Source organism: Bufo bufo, chromosome 6 (genome assembly GCF_905171765.1).
Source record: "Bufo bufo chromosome 6, aBufBuf1.1, whole genome shotgun sequence".
Classification (NCBI taxonomy): domain Eukaryota; kingdom Metazoa; phylum Chordata; class Amphibia; order Anura; family Bufonidae; genus Bufo; species Bufo bufo.
Window position 1 is genome coordinate 205,709,625 of NC_053394.1, and position 21,027 is coordinate 205,730,651.

General features: G+C 43.4%; 1 protein-coding gene across 3 annotated transcripts in view; it reads left to right on the plus strand.

Moving 5' to 3' along the window:
* Positions 1 to 21,027, plus strand: part of KAT6B (lysine acetyltransferase 6B) — a 373,094-nt gene that overhangs the window by 157,852 nt on the left and 194,215 nt on the right. For all 3 annotated transcript variants that reach the window (XM_040435104.1, XM_040435105.1, XM_040435107.1), the window contains one exon: positions 5,607 to 5,715. In XM_040435104.1, coding sequence (XP_040291038.1) covers positions 5,607 to 5,715 — 109 coding nt within the window. The remainder of the gene's footprint in view (positions 1 to 5,606; positions 5,716 to 21,027) is intronic.

A 21,027-nucleotide genomic window follows, 5' to 3' on the forward strand; every position in this document is an offset into this window, starting at 1 on the left:
ATCAGTAGATGGGCGAGATTGCAGGAGATTATGAATAAGCAGGACTCTTCTCAGGTAGATTTGACTCTTTTCAATGCCTGGGCTGCAATGATTATGATGCTAGTTCTCGTCGACCACTAACTTTTAGCTGATGTGTGACACACCGCTGAAATCAGCATTTCTGTCACTATTTTATACTGCCCTCAGTATGGTCAGCATAAAGTTGATGACAGGTTCCCTTTAAGATCGAATGTATCACTAGTAATGTCCACTGACTAGTAAAAGGGTAGCAATGTTTTGAATTTTTGACTTTCAGGCTTCATATCTCACCATCCACTACAGCTTCAATGTGAGACTGCCATCATTTTATAAACCATCATCTTGGCTACCTCATACATAAATCGGACTTTCAACCATTTAGCATATGATTAGTTATGCAGATTCTTGTCATGTAATGGCAATACTGCATTGTTACTGTTTTGCACCTGGTGGTGGAACAATCTTTTTCTTCTCATCGATAGCGCTATCTTGGCAAAGAAAATTGCCAAACTGCATCATGTAAGTGCCATGACAGTTGGAAAAATACAAAATGAAGTCCGTCCATTCATTCCAAAGCCAAGAGCTGGACGTCCAGGGACAATATCAGAGTCAACAAGTTGGTTGATCACAAGCTCTATCAGTTCTGGCCCGACAAACACGACAGTGGAGGTGGCTCGTATGCTTCTTAATGGTGAGATCAGACGTCCATGCAGGCAGTCTGGAATGGTGGCACGAAAAGAAGGTAAAAAAGCCTCGACTTCAGTATCATCATATGAAGCATCAGCTCGAGTTTGAGATAAAAAAAAAGTACGAACAGTGAAGATTGGAAACAGGTGATTTGGAGCGATGAGACGAAAGTCAATAGACTGGGCTCTGATGGGTGCAAATGGGTCTGGAAGAAACAAGGTAAAACAGGGCTAACAAATCGAGAAATTTAAGGAACTGTCAAGTTCGGTGGAGGAAGCCTGATGATATGGAGTTGTTTTACAGCCAAAGGCATTGGATACTTGACCAGGATCGATGGTGGTCTCAAAGCTAAGCTATATGTGAATATGATGGTCTCAAAGCTGAGCTGTATCTGAGTATCCAAGATGAGTTAGTTCGTACACTTGAGTACTATGGGTATGAAAAGGACAACATAGTGTTCCAGCAGGGTAACGACCTGAAGCATTCGTCGGGATTGGCAAAAAAATGGTTCAATGAACGTGAAGTAGAGGTGCTCGATTAGCCCCCACAGTCTCCAGACCTTAACCCAATCGAACACTTGTAGGTTGAGTTGAGGAAAAAGCTGTATTCATACCTAAGTGAGTCGACCAGTATGCACCAACATTGGAAACGTGTAGAAGAGACCTGTGAAAACATTTCGGTCGAGAGATGCTTGAATCTGATGGAGAGCATGCCCACAAGGATTCAAGCAGTGTTGAAAGCCAAAGGTGCATTTACAAAATACTAACAAAATAATAAAAATGTAGAATTTTAGAAGCAAAACAGTAACAATCCAGTTACATGACAAGAATCTGCATAACTAATTATATGCTAAATAGTTGCAAGTCCAATTTATGTATGAGATAGCCAAGATGATTGTCTATAAAATGATGGTAGTCTCGCGTTCGAAGCTGTAGTGGATGGTGAGATATGGAGCCTGAAAGTCAAAAGTTCAAAACATTGTTACCCTTTTGCTCATCAATGTATGTGCTGTATTGTGTTTATATCAAAGGGGTAGTTAGTATTGTATACCACAATATATTCTGCTTAATAAACAATTTTTGTGGGGGCACGGCCAGCAGTCAAAATGGCTGGATGTGTGTAGGAGAGCTCTTTGGCCAACGCTACAGCTTAGGACAAATCCTGGCACATAAAGACATTCTAACGATCTCCGACTGAGCCCTACTGAAAGAAGTAAACAGCGCGCATCGGTATTAGCCTGCTGAGAACTCAGGGAGAGCCGCGCCAGGAGCTGCACCGAATACCGGGACAGAACAGGTCACGGGGAGAGAAGTGTATAGCACGAGCGGCAGCCATATCGAGCGCTTGGGCGTGACGGACACAGACGGACATAGGGGGAGAGGATTAAGCGGGGAGTACAGGACAATGACATCGGAGGTAGAAAGCCCGACCATCGCGGCAGACCCACTAGTTTTTCCGCCAAACAGCCATCTTGGCGCCTTCCCCACATCACGGGGATAGAGGAAGGAACATGGAGGCGGGCAAGCTCAGGTGTCTGAGACACGCTGCACACACTTTCCCCATTACAGTGCAATCATAAGCTTCTGCAAGAAGTCCCTAAGAATACCAACAGAAAACTGCCTGGCTACATATAAAGCTGGAAGTACACTTGCAGAGGCACATATAACGTCAGAACAGTGTTCTTGCCAGTGCCAACAGAATTATTATTAGAGAAAACAAAGGGTGCCATCCTAAATACTAGATTCAGATACGCCTTTCACATATTGACTAATATTTTGATATAACAATACCACCACTGAAAAACTGCGTGAATTCGCTACCATATGATGGAACGCGGTCACCTCTACCGCAGAGGAATGTGTATACAAGTATAGCATCAGATGTACCAGCTACTACAGCACCTCCTGAGGTGGAACATGAAGAGCTCACTCTTAAGCAACTATCCGCTAAAGTCCTGGAAGATATCACTGCATGCAAGACTTCTCTCACAGGGAAATTATATGAAGTCAAAATTGATCTGGGATTACTGCGCCAAGATCTGCATAACCTGCGAGATAGAGTTCAGCACACTGAAGAGCGTATCTCACACATTGAAGACACTACCGCCACTGTTCCCAGATCCATATACACTGCTCAAAAAAATAAAGGGAACACTTAAACAACATAATGTAACTCCAAGTCAATCACACTTCTGTGAAATCAAACTGTCCACTTAGGAAGCAACACTGAGTGACAATCAATTTCACATGCTGTTGTGCAAATGGGATAGACAACAGGTGGAAATTATAGGCAATTAGCAAGACACCCCCCAATAAAGGAGTGGTTCTGCAGGTGGTGAGCACAGACCACTTCTCAGTTCCTATGCTTCCTGGCTGATGTTTTGGTCACTTTTGAATGCTGGCGGTGCTTTCACTCTAGTGGTAGCATGAGACGGAGTCTACAACCCACACAAGTGGCTCAGATAGTGCAGCTTATCCAGGATAGCACATCAATGCGAGCTGTGGCAAGAAGGTTTGCTGTGTCTGTCAGCGTAGTGTCCAGAGCATGGAGGCGATACCAGGAGACAGGCCAGTACATCAGGAGACGTGGAGGAGGCCGTAGGAGGGCAACAACCCAGCAGCAGGACCGCTACCTCCGCCTTTGTGCAAGGAGGAACAGGAGGAGCACTGCCAGAGCCCTGCAAAATGACCTCCAGCAGGCCACAAATGTGCATGTGTTTGCTCAAACGGTCAGAAACAGACTCCATGAGGGTGATATGAGGGCCCGACGTCCACAGGTGGGGGTTGTGCTTACAGCCCAACACCGTGCAGGACGTTTGGAATTTGCCAGAGAACACCAAGATTGGCAAATTCGCCACTGGCGCCCTGTGCTCTTCACAGATGAAAGCAGGTTCACACTGAGCACATGTGACAGACGTGTCACAGTCTGGAGACGCCGTGGAGAACGTTCTGCTGCCTGCAACATCCTCCAGCATGAGCGGTTTGGCATTGGGTCAGTAATGGTGTGGGGTGGCATTTCTTTGGAGGGCCGCACAGCCCTCCATGTGCTCGCCAGAGGTAGCCTGACTGCCATTAGGTACCGAGATGAGATCCTCAGACCCCTTGTGAGACCATATGCTGGTACGGTTGGTCCTGGGTTCCTCCTAATGCAAGACAACCTCACGTGGCTGGAGTGTGTCAGCAGTTCCTGCAAGACGAAGGCATTGATGCTATGGACTAGCCCGCCCATTCCCCAGACCTGAATCCAATTGAGCACATCTGGGACATCATGTCTCGCTCTATCCACCAACGTCACGTTGCACCACAGACTGTCCAGGAGTTGGCAGATGCTTTAGTCCAGGTCTAGGAGGAGATCCCTCAGGAGACCGTCCGCCACCTCATCAGGAGCATGCACAGGCATTGTAGGGAGGTCATACAGGCACATGGAGGCCACACACACTACTGAGCCTCATTTTGACTTGTTTTAAGGACATTACATCAAAGTTGGATCAGCCTGTAGTGTGTTTTTCCACTTTAATTTTGAGTGTGACTCCAAATCCAGACCTCCAAGGGTTAAAAAATGTGATTTCCATTTTTTTTTTGTGTGATTTTGTTGTCAGCACATTCAACTATGTAAAGAACAAAGTATTTCAGAAGAATATTTTATTAATTCAGATCTAGGATGTGTTATTTCTGTGTTCCCTTTATTTTTTTGAGCAGTGTATGAACTTAACACCAAAGCGGAGCTCTGGAAGCAAAAAGACCAGGGGTGCACAACGTTTTCTGGGTGGGGGCCACATTGTCAGACTGAAGGAATCCCAAGGGCCGAAAATAAAAGTTAAAGGGGTATTAACAAGTGAAATACTGTATTTATGGCGTATTGTACACATAGTATATATCATAAATATCTAGTTATACCTCCAGGACTCCCATCTAATGGGAGAATACATGAAAAATGCATGTGAGCAGCCACAAGACATAGACATACATGTCTGTTACCAGATGGTTGGGGGCCGCAGAGAATGGTATCAAGGGCCGCATGTGGCCCCCGGGCCGCAGGTTGTGCACCCCTGATCTAGACAATAGACTTTGCAGAAATAATATTAGAATTATCGGTCTGGGTTTATAGAAAAATGGATAAAAACTTTTTTTCCGGATGCAGAATTCTCTTCAGCATATGCGGTGGAAATAAACAGTTTTTACAATTATCGTGCACCATTGTTTTTATTGGATTGGTTTGTTTCACTATAAGTTGAATTCTGTGTATATGGCGGTTAGCTGAGAGCAAGTCCATTAGACAGTTGTGTATTTTGGTCAGTATTATCCATCAGTAAGCTAAATCAAGGCATGGGTTCAAAACAAGTAGGATAACCCAAATGTCCTATAATACTTTAATCTATGTAGCTTCTTCCACTCTTGTTTCATGAACTGCTCATGTTTTTAGTGTCCCATTGATCTTAATGGGATTTCACGGCTTAATTTATTCTTTCTACGATGCATTTGAAATTGTTTTTATTATAAAATCTTTATTAATGGAGCTTCTATATTTGAAGCTCTATGTGAGTGGGAATGGGATCTGATTTGCAGGAACCCAGCACAGTACCTACACAGTGAATGGAGTCTTCTGCTTCACGCTCTGTCCACTGTATTGTTTCTAGCACCAGCGGCTGCTGAGAACAGCTGATCAGGGTGTCAGACCTGATGAACTATTCAATTGATGGCTATATCTAATAACCTGGGCAACCTCCAATGTATCATCTGTGTAAATTATTTAAATATTAATATTGCTGTGTACATAGAGATTCAGTTGTTTTATGTCAAAGACTGCATAGCAAATAACACCTTTTTCTAAATGACTATAATGTTGTCTGATTCTACTATAAATATTTCAATATTGCTATGTTTGACTTTGTTTCTTTACAGCCTCGAGCTGATCCCATTCCCATCTGTAGTTTTTGCCTTGGGACCAAGGAATCCAATCGAGATAAAAAGCCAGAAGAGCTCATATCATGTGCAGACTGTGGTAGCAGTGGTAAGTGGGCGGATTTGGGTTTGAGTATAAAAATCATAGAATTAATTATATTGTAAGAAATTGTTCAGGGAGTTTGGACCAAAATTTTGGACCCGGCAACTGTAGGTTCGTTCAGATGGAGAAGTGATTGATTTTGAGTAAGGCCGGATGGGAAATCTGTCTACGTATTTAATATGCAGAATGAATACATAGACCACGATTGTCATCCATCGGCCTAGGATGCTATAAAATTTAACCATAGAACAGTCAAAGGTCCCAAAACTCAGTACAGCATCTGAAAATATAAAACAATGTCCTGAATACATATAATATGGTCCCCCAGGGAAACCAACAAAGAGCTATGTGCAGGAAGAGCTGATAGAACCTTTGCCTAATATATGGAAATTTTGAAATGGAGGGAATACAGACGATAAGAAAGGGGTTGAAGGGATTAGGGATTGCGAGGAAGTTAAGGGAAAAAAAACTCCAATCAATGCGATGAGACCGATATTTCGCCAATTTCAAAGCAAATCCAATAATGCCACGACTTGAGAAATTTAGCATGAGTATCCTGGAGGGAAGCAGGAAGGTCCTCTGTTCTCATGATCTCCTGTACCTTGCTGAACCATAGAGATATGGGTGGATGTGTACTCTCCACAGAGATGGAATGCAAGCTCTCAACACGTTATCCAGATGCCTCAACACAGATTGCCCATATGGAAACACCGGAATCTCACTGAGATGTAATAAGAATGCTGGTGCTTTGGGTAGCATGTGAGTAGTGAACTTAGATATAATGCTCCACACCTTTAATCAAAAGTTGGCTAGCACAGGATATTCCCAGAAAATGCGCAAGATGGTTCCCTGGTCCCTACCACATCTCCAGCATAAAATAGTTATTTCCACCCTATAACACTCACTTCTCCCCCCACCCCCCCACTAAAGTGGGGGGAAATGTCAGTGTGTCTTTTGTGGTGAATACTAATGATGGCTTCTATTATGGAAGTGGTCATTAGTACTGCAGCAATGTTTAATACAATGTTACCTGTGCTGGCTCTGTACTCAACGCTCCCTGGTCGTCGACTGCCGGCGCTGCATAATGTGCTGTGACCTGTGCACAGTGTGAGGACGTCGGCATATTGTGTGACTTCATGCTGTTCGACTTAAGGTCATAGCACGGTAGGAAGATGATCTCCTGTTTGGCATTGTTGTCTGGAGCAGGAGAGGTGAGGTTTTTTCTTTGTCTGAGGGTCACCAGGGGTCTGATTGGGGGCCTGATCTGAGGTCTGAGAATCACTGGGGGTCTGATTTGAGATTCATCAACACTGGGGTTCTGATTAGGGGGCAAATATGAGGTCTGATTGAGGGTCTGATCAACAATGGGGGTCTGATATGAGGTCTGAGAAACCTGGGGGTCTAATCTGAGGTCTAATGAAAAATATATAGTTTTTCTTATTTTCCTCCTCTAAAATGTAGTTGCTTCTTATGGGCAGGTGCGTCTTATAGGATTAAAAATACTGTAATTTTGACGGCACCCTGTACCACTTGTTTTCCAGGATTTTTATATTGATGGCCTATCCTTGGGATAGGCCATCTATATCTGATTGGCCAGGGTACAACACCCTGCATCTTAGCCGATCAGCTGTTCTGAACTGACTCCAGTGCCGGAACTACACATTTCCGTTTATGTGGCTTCACAGAAGTGTTTAAAAACCATGGTGGTGTGTGGCCAGTGTGGATTCCAAATAGATTGTTTAAATTGTTCCATTATGTTACCAGGAACCAGCTGCATCACCTGCACTGCCATTTAGCCTCTCACTTTTGCCTCACTCTTCTCTCTGGTTTCAGCAGGCAGATTTTTCTGCTGAGCTCTAAAGTGCCGTTCATGCAGGGTTGTTCAGATTATGCTTGGTTTAAGTAAAGAAGTTATATAAAAATCTTATTTATAGTTGGCATATTTTCAGTGCTGGGACGGGATGTCAGGACTCATTTTTACAGCTGGAAACTGGTGTAAAAACAAAGTGAAAACTACTTCAATCAAGGGCTGGAGTGGTTCTCACTCCAGGCACATGGAATGCCAGAGGTGTGCCTAATTTGTGATGAGGTGCACGCCTCGTCCTTAATCAGGTGAATCCTCCGGCATCTCAGGGAGAAACAAAGGCCGGAGTAGAAATCAGTCTGTGTTTAGAACGCCCTTTCCTTACAGAGAAAAAGCCACACCACTTTCATGGATCTGCCTCCTTCAGCATTAGCAGCTGATCCTCGCTCTGCATCATTAAGATCACATTATCTTTAATTAGCTTCTCCAATGTCCCACATAATATGCCGTGTTTAGAAACTGCTTTAGAATAGTAACTGTGCTCTTTCTAATATGGGAGCAAGGCACAAATCACTTCTGTCTGACTTCTCGCTTCACAGGAGGCATCTAATAGGCCTGACCCTCCATGTATTTATTAAAATCTGAGATCATACAGTTCCTTTAGAAATGCTATTCTGTATTTCTTGAAAGCAGCTCATCCCCTGGGGCTTTAATATTGTACAAGCTTTCTCCGGAGTATCTGAGCTTACTGTAGTTCATACCATTTTACTTTGTAAGCACTAGGTGTACAGAAGTCTTTGGAGAACAGGTTTATATAAAATGCTTGAAAGGCCTATGAGTGCCCTCTTTAAAAGGGTTTTCCAGTTTGCATCAGCATCCCTTAAAATAATAATTTGTCAAAGGGAACCTGTCACCTCTACTATGTTACCCTCACTGAGCGTTTCTAAATGTTGATTGTGTTACCCTAAATATATAAATTACACTTTTTATTTCATTTGCAGACGAATTCAAGAAGTATTATGCATTTTTGTACTTCCTGCCTTTTATGCAAATTAACATAAGAGTCATATCTTTCTTGTGTGACCAGAAAAGTCATATTTTCAAGCTCTGACTCTTCTCAGTGTGTGTGTATGTATGTATGTATGTATATATATATATATATATATATATATATATATACACATACACTGCTCAAAAAAATAAAGGGAACACAAAAATAACACATCCTAGATCTGAATTAATTAAATATTCTTCTGAAATACTTAGTTCTTTACATAGTTGAATGTGCTGACAACAAAATCACACAAAAATAAAAAAATGGAAATCAAATTTTTCGACCCATGGAGGTCTGGATTTGGAGTCGCACTCAAAATTAAAGTAGAAAAACACACTACAGACTGATCCCACTTTGATGTAATGTCCTTAAAACAAGTCAAAATGAGTCTCAGTAGTGCGTGTGGCCTCCACGTGCCTGTATGACCTCCCTACAACGCCTGTGCATGCTCCTGATGAGGTGGCGGACGGTCTCCTGAGGGATCTCCTCCCAGACCTGAACTAAAGCATCTGCCAACTCCTGGACAGTCTGTGGTGCAACGTGACGTTGGTGGATAGAGCGAGACATGATGTCCCAGATGTGCTCAATTGGATTCAGGTCTGGGGAACGGGCGGGCCAGTCCATAGCATCAATGCCTTCGTCTTGCAGGAACTGCTGACACACTCCGGCCACATGAGGTCTAGCATTGTCTTGCTTTAGGAGGAACCCAGGGCCAACCGCACCAGCATATGGTCTCACAAGGGGTCTGAGGATCTCATCTCGGTACCTAATGGCAGTCCGGCTACCTCTGGCGAGCACATGGAGGGCTGTGCAGCCCTCCAAAGAAATGCCACCCCACACCATTACTGACCCAATGCCAAACCGGTCATGCTGGAGGATGTTGCAGGCAGCAGAACGTTCTCCACGGCGTCTCCAGACTCTGCCACGTCTGTCACATGTGCTCAGCGTGAGCCTGCTTTCATCTGTGAAGAACACAGGGCGCCAGTGGCGAATTTGCCAATCTTGGTGTTCTCTGGCAAATGCCAAACATCCTGCACGGTGTTGGGCTGTAAGCACAACCCCCACCTGTGGACGTCGGGCACTCATATCACCCTCATAGAGTCTGTTTCTTACCGTTTGAGCAGACACATGCACATTTGTGGCCTGCTGGAGGTCATTTTGCAGGGCTCTGGCAGTGCTCCTCCTGTTCCTCCTTGCACAAAGGCGGAGGTAGCGGTACTGGGTTGTTGCCCTCCTACGGCCTCCTCCACGTCTCCTGATGTACTGGCCTGTCTCCTAGTAGCGCCTCCATGCTCTGGACACTACGCTGACAGACAGAGCAAACCTTCTTGCCACAGCTCGCATTGATGTGCCATCCTGGATAAGCTGCACTACCTGAGCCACTTGTGTGGGTTGTAGACTCCGTCTCATGCTACCACTAGAGTGAAAGCACCGCCAGCATTCAAAAGTGACCAAAACATCAGCCAGGAAGCATAGGAACTGAGAAGTGGTCTGTGGTCACCACCTGCAGAACCACTCCTTTATTGGGGGTGTCTTGCTAATTGCCTATAACTTCCACCTGTTGTCTATCCCATTTGCACAACAGCATGTGAAATTGATTGTCACTCAGTGTTGCTTCCTAAGTGGACAGTTTGATTTCACAGAAGTGTGATTAACTTGGAGTTACATTGTGTTGTTTAAGTGTTCCCTTTATTTTTTTGAGCAGTGTGTGTATATATACAGTACAGACCAAAAGTTTGGACACACCTTCTCATTCAAAGAGTTTTCTTTATTTTCATTACTATAAAGGCATCAAAACTATGACTTAACAAATGTGGAATTATATACATAACAAACAAGTGTGAAACAACTGAAAATATGTCATATTCTAGGTTCTTCAAAGTAGCCACCTTTTGCTTTGATTACTGCTTTGCACACTCTTGGCATTCTCTTGATGAGCTTCAAGAGGTAGTCCCCTGAAATGGTCTTCCAATAGTCTTGAAGGAGTTACCAGAGATGCTTAGCACTTGTTGGCCCTTTTGCCTTCACTCTGCGGTCCAGCTCACCCCAAACCATCTCTATTCGGTTCAGGTCCGGTGACTGTGGAGGCCAGGTCATCTGGCGCAGCACCCCATCACTCTCCTTCATGGTCAAATAGCCCTTACTTTCAAAGTTTTCCCAATTTTTCGACTGACTTACCTTCATTTCTTAAAGTAATGATGGCCACTCGTTTTTCTTTACTTAGCTGCTTTTTTCTTGCCATAATACAAATTCTAACAGTCTATTCAGTAGGACTATCAGCTGTGTATCCACCTGACTTCTCCTCAACGCAACTGATGGTCCCAACCCCATTTATAAGGCAAGAAATCCCACTTATTAAACCTGACAGGGCATACCTGTGAAGTGAAGACCATTTCAGGGGACTACCTCTTGAAGCTCATCAAGAGAATGCCAAGAGTGTGCAAAGCAGTAATCAAAGCAAAAGGTGGCTACTTTGAAGAACCTAGAATATGACATATTTTCTGTTGTTTCACACTTGTTGTTTATGTATATAATTCCACATGTGTTAATTCATAGTTTTGATGCCTTCAGTGTGAATCTACAATTTTCATAGTCATGAAAATAAAGAAAACTCTTCGAATGAGAAGGTGTGTCCAAACTTTTGGTCTGTACTGTGTGTATATACACTCACCTAAAGAATTATTAGGAACACCATACTAATACGGTGTTGGACCCCCTTTTGCCTTCAGAACTGCCTTAATTCTACGTGGCATTGATTCAACAAGGTGCTGATAGCATTCTTTAGAAATGTTGGCCCATATTGATAGGATAGCATCTTGCAGTTGATGGAGATTTGAGGGATGCACATCCAGGGCACGAAGCTCCCGTTCCACCACATCCCAAAGATGCTCTATTGGGTTGAGATCTGGTGACTGTGGGGGCCATTTTAGTACAGTGAACTCATTGTCATGTTCAAGAAACCAATTTGAAATGATTCGAGCTTTGTGACATGGTGCATTATCCTGCTGGAAGTAGCCATCAGAGGATGGATACATGTTCTCATTCTGTTTACGCCAAATTCGGACTCTACCATTTGAATGCCTCAACAGAAATCGAGACTCATCAGACCAGGCAACATTTTTCCAGTCTTCAACAGTCCAATTTTGGTGAGCTCGTGCAAATTGTAGCCTCTTTTTCCTATTAGTAGTGGAGATGAGTGGTACCCGGTGGGGTCTTCTGCTGTTGTAGCCCATCAGCCTCAAGGTTGTGCATGTTGTGGCTTCACAAATGCTTTGCTGCATACCTCGGTTGTAACGAGTGATTGATTATTTCAGTCAAAGTTGCTCTTCTATCAGCTTGAATCAGTCGGCCCATTCTCCTCTGACCTCTAGCATCCACAAGGCATTTTTGCCCACAGGACTGCCGCATGCTGGATGTTTTTCCCTTTTCACACCATTCTTTGAAAACCCTAGAAATGGTTGTGCGTAGAAATCCCAGTAACTGAGCAGATTGTGAAATACTCAGACCGGCCCGTCTGGCACCAACAACCATGCCACGCTCAAAATTGCTTAAATCACCTTTCTTTCCCATTCTGAAATTCAGTTTGGAGTTCAGGAGATTGTCTTGACCAGGACCACACCCCTAAATGCATTGAAGCAACTGCCATGTGATTGGTTGACTAGATAATTGCATTAATGAGAAATAGAACAGGTGTTCCTAATAATTCTTAAGGTGAGTGTGTGTGTATATATATGTATATATGTATATATATATATATATATATATATATATATATATATATATATATATATATATATATGCAACATGGGCGTATCTTTTGAAAGTATAGTAATCCTGTTAAACCCCCTTTAAGACCGTGAACAGTGCAATTAACTCCGCTATAAAATCTGTCGAGACATGCTTACATATATTTTTGAACTTACAATATCAAGACTTTTTTACTTTTTTTTTTTTTTTTTTTTACTAAATACACAAAAATATACTGTAGTTACATAAGGTGAAAAACAACAACCATCCTGTTTTAACCTTTCTCAGAACAATTACAGTATACATCATTTGGCTCTAAATCACTTATGATTCCATTTTGCTAGGGCTTTCCATAGTTTGACTACTCTAACTGAAAATAAACCTTTCCTATATTAATGTCAAAATGACTGTTCCTTCACATAAAAGTAATGTCCCCTGGGCCTTCATATAGTTCTTGGAAAGAATACAAAATGTGCTTTTTATGGCCCAAACATATGTTTGTACATGTGCATAAGGTTTAAAGGGGTTGTGTCAATTCAGCAAATAGCATTTATTATGTAGAGAAAAATAATACAATTAATACAAGACACTTACTAATGTATTGTTGTCCGTATTGCTTCCTTTGCTGGGTGGAATCATTTTCCCATCACATTATACACTGCTCTTTTCCATGGTTACGACCACCCTGCAATCCAGCAGCAGTGGCCGTGCTTGCACACTATAGAAAAAAGCACCAGCCTATGTGCGCTCCCATGGTCCCAGCCCACCGCGGCCACTGCTGATGAATTGCATGGTGGTCATAACCATGGAAAGGAGCAATGGAAAATGTGATGGGAAATTGAATCTAGCCATCGAAGGAAGCAATATGGATAATAACAATATTTTAGTAAGTGCCTTGTATGAACTTTCTCAACATGATAAATGCACTTGCTGAAGTGTCTAAGTCTAAGGCATCTTTTTGTCTTCTGAGTTGAATAAGCCTGATCTTTTTTTTTTTTTCTAACCTTATATGAGAGACCTTTCATTGCATTACCTAGAATTAAGTATTCTTTTTTCAGTTTGCATCGTGTTATGTATGCTGAAGCAAAACATTTAAAATATTAAATATTTCTTGGGCTTAGATTATTAATGCCAGGCCCTTTGACACAAGAGTGTCTAACACCTATCTCGCACTTTGCATTTTGGTTCAGCTGTTTTGTGGTCAAATGGGTGACTTTCAGTATTTATCTCTGAAAGCTTTTTTTGCCAGATTCCTGCACAATCACATATAACGAAGGCATATGGAGTTACTATACTGTCTCCGTGTACCTCTGTGTAAGCATTATCAGGGTATATTCCCATGTAGAGATTGGGGTGTGGCTGAAAAATGTAATAAAAAAAAAAAACGGTTAAACACCTTTTTATAGTGCCTTGAAACAGTAGTCATACTCATTGAACTTTTCCAAAAATTTTTTTTCACGTTACGCCCACAAACTTACATTTTTGTGATAGACCAACACGTAGTAGCAAGTGTGTTTGAAGTGAAGAGAAATTGATACCTAATATTCATAATTTTTAATAAATAAAAATCTGCAAAATGTGGCGTGCATTTGTATTCAGCCCACCTGAGTCAATACTTTGTAGGACCACCTTTCGCTGCATTTACAGCTGCAAGTCTTTTGGGGCATGTCTCTACCAGCTTTGCACATCTAGAGGCTGACATTTTTGTCCATATTCTTTGCAAAATAGCTCAAGCTCAGTCAGATTGGATGGAGAGCGTCTGTGAACAGCAATCTTCAAGTATTGCCACAGATTCTCCTTTTTCCACATGCTTGCTTGTGTCCCCTGCAAGTGGGACATCTTATGGCTTGCTTTCAAAAATGGCTTTCTTCTTGCCACTCTTCCATAAAGGCCATATTTGTGGAGTACACGACTAATAATCAGATTCTCCCACCTGAGCTGTGTATTTCTGCAGCTTCTCCAGAGTGACTGTGGGCCTATTGGCTGCTTTTCTAATTAGTACTCTCCTTGCCTAAACTGTCAGTTTTGGTGGACGGCTATGACTTGGTTGGTTGTGCCATATTCCTTCCATTTTTGGATGATGGATATTTTTTTAACCTAACCAAACCCTGCTTTACACTTCATCACAACTTTAATCCCTGACCTGTTGGTTTGCTCCTTGGTTTTCATGATGCTGTTTCATCACTAATGTTCTGTATAACTAACTTCTGAGCCCTTCACAGAACAGCTCTAGTTATACTGAGAATAAATTATATTTCTATAATTATATTTACTAATTACCGTATTTTTAACTTACATCACGTTTTTACCATCCATTTAACCCCTTAGGGACGCATGACGTACCGGTACGGCATATTTCACGAGTCCTTAAGGCTTTAAAATGCGATTGCGGCGCCGTGGGGGTTAATTCAGACCTGCGGTTTGCTGCGTTTCCGGTCCATTCGGGTCTCCAGTGACCCGATGAACCGGAAAAAGACTGTGATCGGTGGTGTGATTACACACCACCAATCACAGTACGAACATTTGGGAGAGGTGGTGCTGTCCAGGGTGCTGATTGGTGCAGGGAGAGAGGCACGAGATTCAAACTTCCAGCGCTCCTCTCTCTCCTCCTCTTCCTATTCAGCACCTGCACCCTGCAGCACTGTCCTCACCAGGCTCCTGCGATCCCCCCCCCATCGGCACTCATCACCCTCCTGCACCCATCGCCCTCCAGGTAGGTTAGGGTCAGTGAGGGAGAGGCACCGTTAGGCAGGGATAGAAGGGAAAAGTTAGTTAGGAAAAAAAAAAAAAAACACTTTATCTTAACTTTATTCTTTTCTAGCTTTGAGACCCAAGACCCCCCTGCCCCTCCCCCCCACCATCTGATGGTGGAGCATACGAACCTGTACGCCCAACAGTTCGTTGCTCAGCACCCTTTTTGGCTAGACCCGGTGGCTGGACGCCGGTCAGTGCAGCCGAGATGAGGACATTTTGGGGCCTCATGCTGCACATGGGTCTAGTGCAAAAACCCAGTGTCAGGCAATACTGGAGTGGGGACGTCCTATACCAGACCCCACTCTACAGTATGGTCATGACACGTCCGCGGTTTGAGGCCATCCGGAAATGGTCTGCATTATTCAGATAATGCAGCATGTCCCCCCGAGGTGATCCTGCCTATGACCGTCTGTATAAGATACGGCCGGTCATTGATCACTTCGGGGCCAAATTTGAGCAGGCCTACGTACCTGGAAGGGAGGTTAACAAATGTATATAGCCAATACATTCCTACTAAGCGGGCGAGGTATGGCGTGAAGCTGTACAAAATTTGTGAGAGTACCTCAGGGTACACTTACAAATTTCGTGTGTACAAGGGGCGAGATTCCCGTATTCAACCCGCAGAATGTCCCCCTACTTTGGGTGTTAGCGGGGAAACCCGTGTGGGACCTTATGTACCCACTGCTAGATAAGGTTTACCACCTGTACGTGGATAACTTTTATACTAGTATCCCCTTGTTCAGGTCCCTTGCCGCAGGATCCACTTTCGCTTGTGGGACCGTGCGGAAAAATCAGCGCGGCCTTCCTGCCCACCCCCTCCAGGTACTTATCCCCAGGAGTGAGACCCGTGCCCTTACTAGTGGAAACCTGTTGCTGGTCAGGTATAAGGACAAGAGGGATGTCCTTGTACTTTCCACAATCCACGGTAACAGCACCACCCCCGTCTCTGTGCGAGGTACCGCGGCAACGGTCCTCAAGTCAGATTGTATCGTTGACTGCAATCGGTATATGGGAGGAGTTGATCTCTCTGATCAAGTCCTCAAGCCAAAACCCGGGCATGGTACAAAAAAGTTGCGGTCTACTTGTTACAGCTTGCCTTGTACAACTCTTTTGTACTATCCTGAAGCGCTGGCAGCACAGGGACATTCCTCCAATTCTATGAGGCAGTCCTCAAGGACCTGATTTTTTCAGACCGGGAAAGAGCAGGCTGGAGTACCTCGGGAACTGGAGGCGCCCGGATCGTCCCTGGCCAACATTTTCCAGGTGTGGTCCCCCATACTGGAAAGAAGGGATGAACCCAAAAAAGATGCAGAGTGTGTCACAAGAGGGGGATACAGAAGGACACCACCACTCAATGTGACACTTGCCCCGATCATTCGGGCCTCTGTGTTATCGATTGCTTCAGGGAGTATCACACTTCCATGGAGTACTACATTTTTATAATCCCTATAATAATTTTTTATGGTCCCTAGAGAACATAAAAAACTATGGCTCTCAGACTTTGGAGACACAGAACAATTTTTCCCCCCCAAAAATATTTGTTTTAGTGCAGGCATCCTCAAACTGCGGCCCTCCAGATGTTGTAAAACTAGAACTCCCAGCATGCCCAGACAACCTACAGCCATCAGCAGGGCATGGTGGGAATTGTAGTTTTACAACATCTGGAGGGCCGCAGTTTGAGGATGCCTGCTTAGTGTCTCCAAAGTCTGAGAGACATACATATTGGGCATCGCCAGCGTCCGTAAAAATCTTCTCTATAATAACATGTAACCCGTTAAAAATATAAAATAAAAACGGTGCCAAAACACCAATTTTTGGGCAAAATTCCCATTTGAATCATTTTTTTCCGGTAATAAAACAAGGGTTAACAGCCAAACAAAACTACATTTTTATTGCCCTGATTCTGTAGTTTGCAGAAACACCCCATATGTGGTCGTAAATGGCTATATAGCCACACGGCAGGGCATAGAACGAAGGGAACTCCATATGGTTTCTGGACGGCAGATTTTGATGGACTGGTTTATTTACACCATGTCCCATTAGAAGCCCCCCCTGATGTAGCCTAGACTAGAAACTCCAAAAAAGTGACCCCATCTAAGAAACTACACCCCTCAAGGTATTCAAAAGTTACGTTACAAACTTTGTTAACCCTTTAGGTGTTCCACAAAACTAGCGAATGTAGAAACAATTTTAGAATTACATTTTTTTGTCACCTTGCCTCAAAAAAGTGTAATATAGAGCAACCAAAAATCATATTTACCCTAAAATAGTCCCAAAACAACAACCACCTTATCCCTAATATACCAACATATACAGCCACTATATGCACCGCACGGCCACAAACAATCAAACTCCTACAAATGCAAAACACACCAGCGGTAATGTTCATACAAATCTTTATTAAACAAATATGCATTCAAATAAGATAAATAATTGAATGATTAAAACCCAGAAGGGAATTGCAAAGAAGTGTGGATGAGTCCCCCCATGTCAGTGCGTATATCAATGCATCATTGTTGCATAACGTTGCTACTGCCTGTGTGATACACCGGAGACTATATAAGGAAAGAGATGGAGCAATCAATGTGCTCAATTAGTCTTATCAATAAATGCACAATTACACCACAGGTCCGAGGATTCAACCCTGGGTGGTTTGAGAAGACCAAAGAGCATGGCACAATAGGTGCCACTTGCCCACGGTGTCGACACACAAGCAGCAAAACTAGCATACTACGTACATAACAGATGACCAACTTGGCTGGAGGGACAGCCCGACGTCCGTTTCGCTCACTGGCTTTTTCACAGGGCCAACCACCTTATCCCGTAGTTTCCTAGATGGGGTCATTTTTATGGAGTTTCTACTCTAGGGGTGCATCAGGGGGCTTGAAAGGGTACATGGTGTAAATAAACCAGTCCAGCAAAATCTGCCTTCCAAAAACTATATGGCGTTCCCCTTCTTCTATGTCCTGTCGTTTAGCCAAATAGTAGTTTACGACCACATATGGGGTGTTTCTGCAAACTACAGAATCAGGGCAACCCATTTTGAGTTTTGTTTGGCTGATAACCCATTTTTTCCCGTAATAAAGTAAGGGTTAAAATGGAAAATTTTCCAAAAAATTGAAATTCCAAAATTGTTTCTCCATCTGCCATTAACTCTTGTGGAACACCTAAAGGGTTAACAAAGTTAGTAAACCCAGTTTTGAATACCTTGAGGGGTGTACTTTCTTAGATGGAGTCACTTTTTTGGCATTTCTATTCTAGGGGTGCAACGGGGGGCTTGAAATGGGACATGGTATAAACAAAACCAGTCCAGCAAAATCTGCCTTCCAAAAACCATATGGCGTTCCCCTCTTTCTATGTCCTCCCGTTTGGCCAAACAGTAGTTTAGGACCACATATGGGGTGTTTTTGCAAACTACAGAATCAGGGCAACCCATATTGAGTTTTGTTTTGCAGTTAACCCTTACTTTATTACTGGATAAAATGGGTTAAAATGGAAAATCTTCCAAAAAATCTAAATTCTAAAATGTTATGTCCATTTGCCATGAAGTCTTGTGGAAGACTTAAAGGGTTAACAAAGTTTGTAAAATCAGTTTTGAATACCTTGAGGGGTGTAGTTTCTAAAATGGGGTCATTTTGGATGGTTTCTATTACATAAGCCTCACAAAGTGATTTCAGACCTGAACTGGTCCATAAAAAGTGGAATTTGGAAAATTTCGAAATTTGCTTCTAAACTATGTAACATCCCCAAAAAATAAAATATCATTCCCAAAATGATACAAACATGAAGTAGACATATGGGGAATGTAAAGTCATCACAATTTTGGGGTTTATTACTGTGTTACAGAAGTAGAGAAACTGAAACTTTGAAATTTGCAAATTTTTCTAATTTTTTGGTAAATTTGGTATTTTTTTATGCCAAAAAATTACTTTTTTGACCCAATTTTAGCAGTGTCATGAAGTACACTATGTGACGAAAAAACTGTCTCAGAACCGCCTGGGTAAGTAAAAGCGTTTTAAAGTTATCAGCACTTAAAGTGACACTGGTCAGATTTGCAAAAAATGGCCAAGTCCTTAAGGTGAAATAGGGCTGAGTCCTTAAGGGGTTAAAGTATACAAAAACGTATACGTTAATGGATGCCTTAGACCAGTGAACCTTTTAAAGGCAGAGTGCCCAAACTGCAACCCAAAACCCACTTATTTATTGTAAAGTGCCAACAAAGCAAGTTAACCTGAATACTTCAGTCCAATATAGTATATCCTCTATGTACTTTATCATTTAGCTACGATAGCCTGCCTACATTCAGTGCGCTGCCTGTGCCGTTCATAGTGCGCCCTGCGCACTGTCTCTGTCAGGAAAAGTCTAAGGCATATTGGTACACCATAGACTTTTTCCAGAGTGCGGGTACCCACAGAGAGGGCTCTGAGTGCCGCCTCTGGCACCCGTGCCATAGGTTCGCCATCACTGCCTTAGACTGATGCTATACAGTGGCATCCATTCAACTTTTTTTTTACTGCACTCTGCAGGATACAAGAACTTAGTATGGTGCTTTTTTGTATCTTCTTTTTTTTTTTTTTTTTTTAACATATAGGTCAAACTAATGGAAAAAAACGTGATGTGGTCCCAGCCTAAGATGCACTTTTTAGCATGAAAAAATCTTGCTAAAAAGTGCCTGTGTCTTATAAATGACAGTAAGGGCGATCTAGTATGGCCAGACCCCCCGGCTGCTGTCTTAATGATCCAGCAGAGCGTACATTCAGCACTTTGTCCTATCAGTGAGACAGCTGTGAATCTGCACACACCTCTCTCTCCCTGCCGACACCGAGCTGTATGATTAGCAGGAGAGCACATGGGGACGAAGGTCCTACTGCTATACCGAAAGGAAATGAAAACTCCAAGTACAGCTTAAGGACTTTTGATGTCATCAATGGGAGGAGCCAGAAGAGAAGAACCATACAGCCGGCACTAGTGCAGAGAAATGTGAGTTTTTATTAAAGATAAGTGTGTGTGCAGTGGCGTAACTAGTGTTATGGGCCCCAGTGCGTGCCCCCCCCCCCCAAATTTATACAAAGAGGCGCCAATTATTATTTTTTGCACTAAGCCCATTACATGGCTACACTCACCCAGTCCTAACTAATAAAATCTAGTCCTACCTCATCCAGGGTGTTGCTGGCGTTGCCGTGACATCCACTGGATCCAAAACAAGGTCCCTGTGGTGATAGAGAAAAAAATTATAATCACATAAGGAAGGAAGGGATGGTGACTGCCCCTGTGAAATCACCAGCGGGGAGCACTGTGCTGGCCTGTAAGACTGAGCCATGCCAATGTATAGCAGGGTAATCTAGGACACATTCCCTAAGTGCTAACACATAGTACTAATGCCCACATTGTGGCCCCTCACAGTAATGAAGCCCACCTTGTGGCCCCTTCACAATAGTTATGTCCTTCTTGTGGTCCCTCACAGCAGTTATGCCATCCTTTGTTCCTGTCACAGTGGTTATGGCCAGATATGTGCCCCCTCACAGTAGTAATGCCCAGTTATGTGCCCCATCACAGTAGTTATGCCAGATTAGGTGCCCCCTAAGTAAAAATGCCCACTTTTGTGCCCCCTCACTCTTGTTGTGGCCCCCCTTTTGCCTCCAGTCTGCAGCTTTATGGGGAAAAAAAATACATACTTACCCTCTCCCCTGATGACGCGCTCCCACTCTCGCATCGCGCTGCTCGTTGTGCTGAAGGCAGATTCCCGGGCTTTCAGCGCTCCTCCCACAGCCTGCAGCGCGATGTGCAGCCTGCAGGGGGAGCGCCGGAGCTCAGAAGAAAAGTGAAGCAGAGAGCGGAGAGAGCTCCCTGCTTCACTCTGGAGACGACACTGCCGGGTGAGTATGCACGCCACCCCCCCATCACTTGCCTATAGGTGTTTGAAGAGCACTATGACGGGGCCCGGCATTGTCACTGTACT